Source organism: Perkinsus marinus (assembly GCF_000006405.1).
Source record: "Perkinsus marinus ATCC 50983 genomic scaffold scf_1104296968146, whole genome shotgun sequence".
NCBI lineage: Eukaryota > Perkinsozoa > Perkinsida > Perkinsidae > Perkinsus > Perkinsus marinus.
In genome coordinates this window covers 1,173-3,128 of record NW_003203244.1, presented here as the reverse complement: position 1 = coordinate 3,128, position 1,956 = coordinate 1,173, and the positions used below count along the sequence as shown (strand labels likewise).

At 48.8% G+C, this 1,956-nt stretch overlaps 1 protein-coding gene across 1 annotated transcript; it reads left to right on the top strand.

Annotated features, from left to right (window-relative positions):
- Nucleotides 1-35: 35 nt before the first annotated feature.
- Pmar_PMAR028914 (hypothetical protein) lies at nt 36-1,475 on the top strand (the record flags this gene model as incomplete). The annotated part of the gene is made up of 1 exon (XM_002768452.1): nt 36-1,475. The coding sequence occupies one exon, from the start codon at nt 36-38 to the stop codon at nt 1,473-1,475; it is 1,440 nt and encodes a 479-aa protein (XP_002768498.1).
- Nucleotides 1,476-1,956: the final 481 nt, after the last annotated feature.

Below are 1,956 nucleotides of genomic sequence, written 5' to 3'. Positions count from 1 at the left end.
CCGAAAGAGAAGATATTATTTTGACTGATGATGGTATGGCTAGAGTCCAAGCCCTTCCTAACAGACCGTACAAATATGTGCTCACGGCCAACTCTGCTGATTATAGTAAACATGAGGAAGTCTTCGGGGGAATTGCGAAGGTCCTCAGTGAAAGCGCAGTAGATGGTAACACTAACTACGAGGCTCAGGGACAGGCCTTTAGATATGCCACCTACCTTACTGAGTTCGGCTTCACTGAGGTTGGAAAAACCAACCTCGATGGGACTCCGGCACGGGTACTCGTCGGCTACGCCGCCAACATGCCAGGAGGTGATACACTTGATGGGTTCGCTAAGGAAGGACTGGGGGCCGACTTCTTCACTGTGTACATGGATGGAAATGTTGATGGTAAAGTATTGAAGATGGAGGCCAGGAATAGCTATATGGGTAACGAACTCTATCAAGAAGTGTTGGTGACAGCTTACGGCGAGCTCAAAGGGGATATGAGCCTCAAGGAGGCTGTTGACGAGCTCCACGCCACTTATGCGAGTTCTGTTGAATACAACATGTCAGCACAGAACCCGTTCGTCAGCTCTGCATTCCATACTCACAGTACCGCGATTGTGTCTGGGAAGTACTTGTCAGAAGCTGAGCGTCTATTCTATTCGGCTTATGAAAGACGTTGGTCGGTACTGGATTGGATGAAGAACGGTCGCGGCGCTCGAGGTCTTCGCAATAACAATGCGTCATCTATATTTCAACCTATCAAGTATTTTGGTATTGAACCAAACAGTGCTGCTGAAGAGTACTTTAAGGATCAAAACCATGGTAGGCACCTTCAAGCTGTTCTTCAAATGGCTTTCCCTGCAGAGTGTAGCTTGACGAAGAAGCCGGATAGTGACATCTTCTGTGTCCATGCTGGAATAAACACGAAAGATTCTACCATCGATGTCAAAGGATCGCTGTTCGACCATTATTCGCCCGATGAAAAACGTATTTCGGCCGGATTCATACTCGTCCAGGAGAGCAAACTTGCTGTTGACCTCCATATATCTGGTGGGGGCACTGCCGTCGTCTTTGCAACCGATGGCGAAGTACGCCTCGAGGCTACCGCTGGTCTTCAAATTCTGGACGGTGGGAACCCTAGGCATTCCGATGGTCCAGTGAAGATAGCCTGTGGTTATGAACTCAGTGGCTCGGTGTCGCTCAAGGCTGGTAACACAGATCTGCTAACTGCTACATTCGGTGGTGTTGGAGTGGTCGGTGGCGGTGCCGATAATTTGATCGGAAACTACATCCCGCTGGAGGGTGGACTCGATGCCCTAGTCACCGGATTCATAGTTAAGGGTACCTTCCTCGTTCAATCAACAGGTGGAAGTTTCCTGAAGTACACACTCGACTTCCCTGTTGCTTATGGTATCTGGGCGCCCTTCTACAGTCACACGGGTAGTTTGAGTGTCTTTAATCACGAGGAGATCAACCTTTTCAACATCTGATTGTGGCCCTGGATAGTACAAAATGTGTACTACAAATCTTGTTATCTCGATCACGGTACTCCCGATCCCTGTTAAGTCTTCTGTCTGCCGAGAAACGTCATCGGCTCTTGCCGCCACTCCTACTGAGGAGTGGCGCTTTTTTTCTGTCCTCCTATCGCTCAACTTCTTCAATGAGTCTCATCACAGCCTGAGCACCTGCTTCTGGGGCAGGTGTGATCATAACGCGGCTATAGTATCTGCTTTTTGACGCCTCATTATTTTCCAGCATGGTATCGTGTGGTGCTGAGTCCAGGTTGATTATTGCGTGTAAAATCCCACGAATACGAGTATGCGGGAGGAAAACCTAAACATGAAACCCGAACACGAGCCTTGTGACTCTGTGGCGAGTTAGTTTCGGTTTTCCATGTCATAGCGCCAGCGAGTTTTAGGCCGCTGTAGGTCTTGGATGGTCAAACTAGCAGATAATACTCACTTGTGTGAC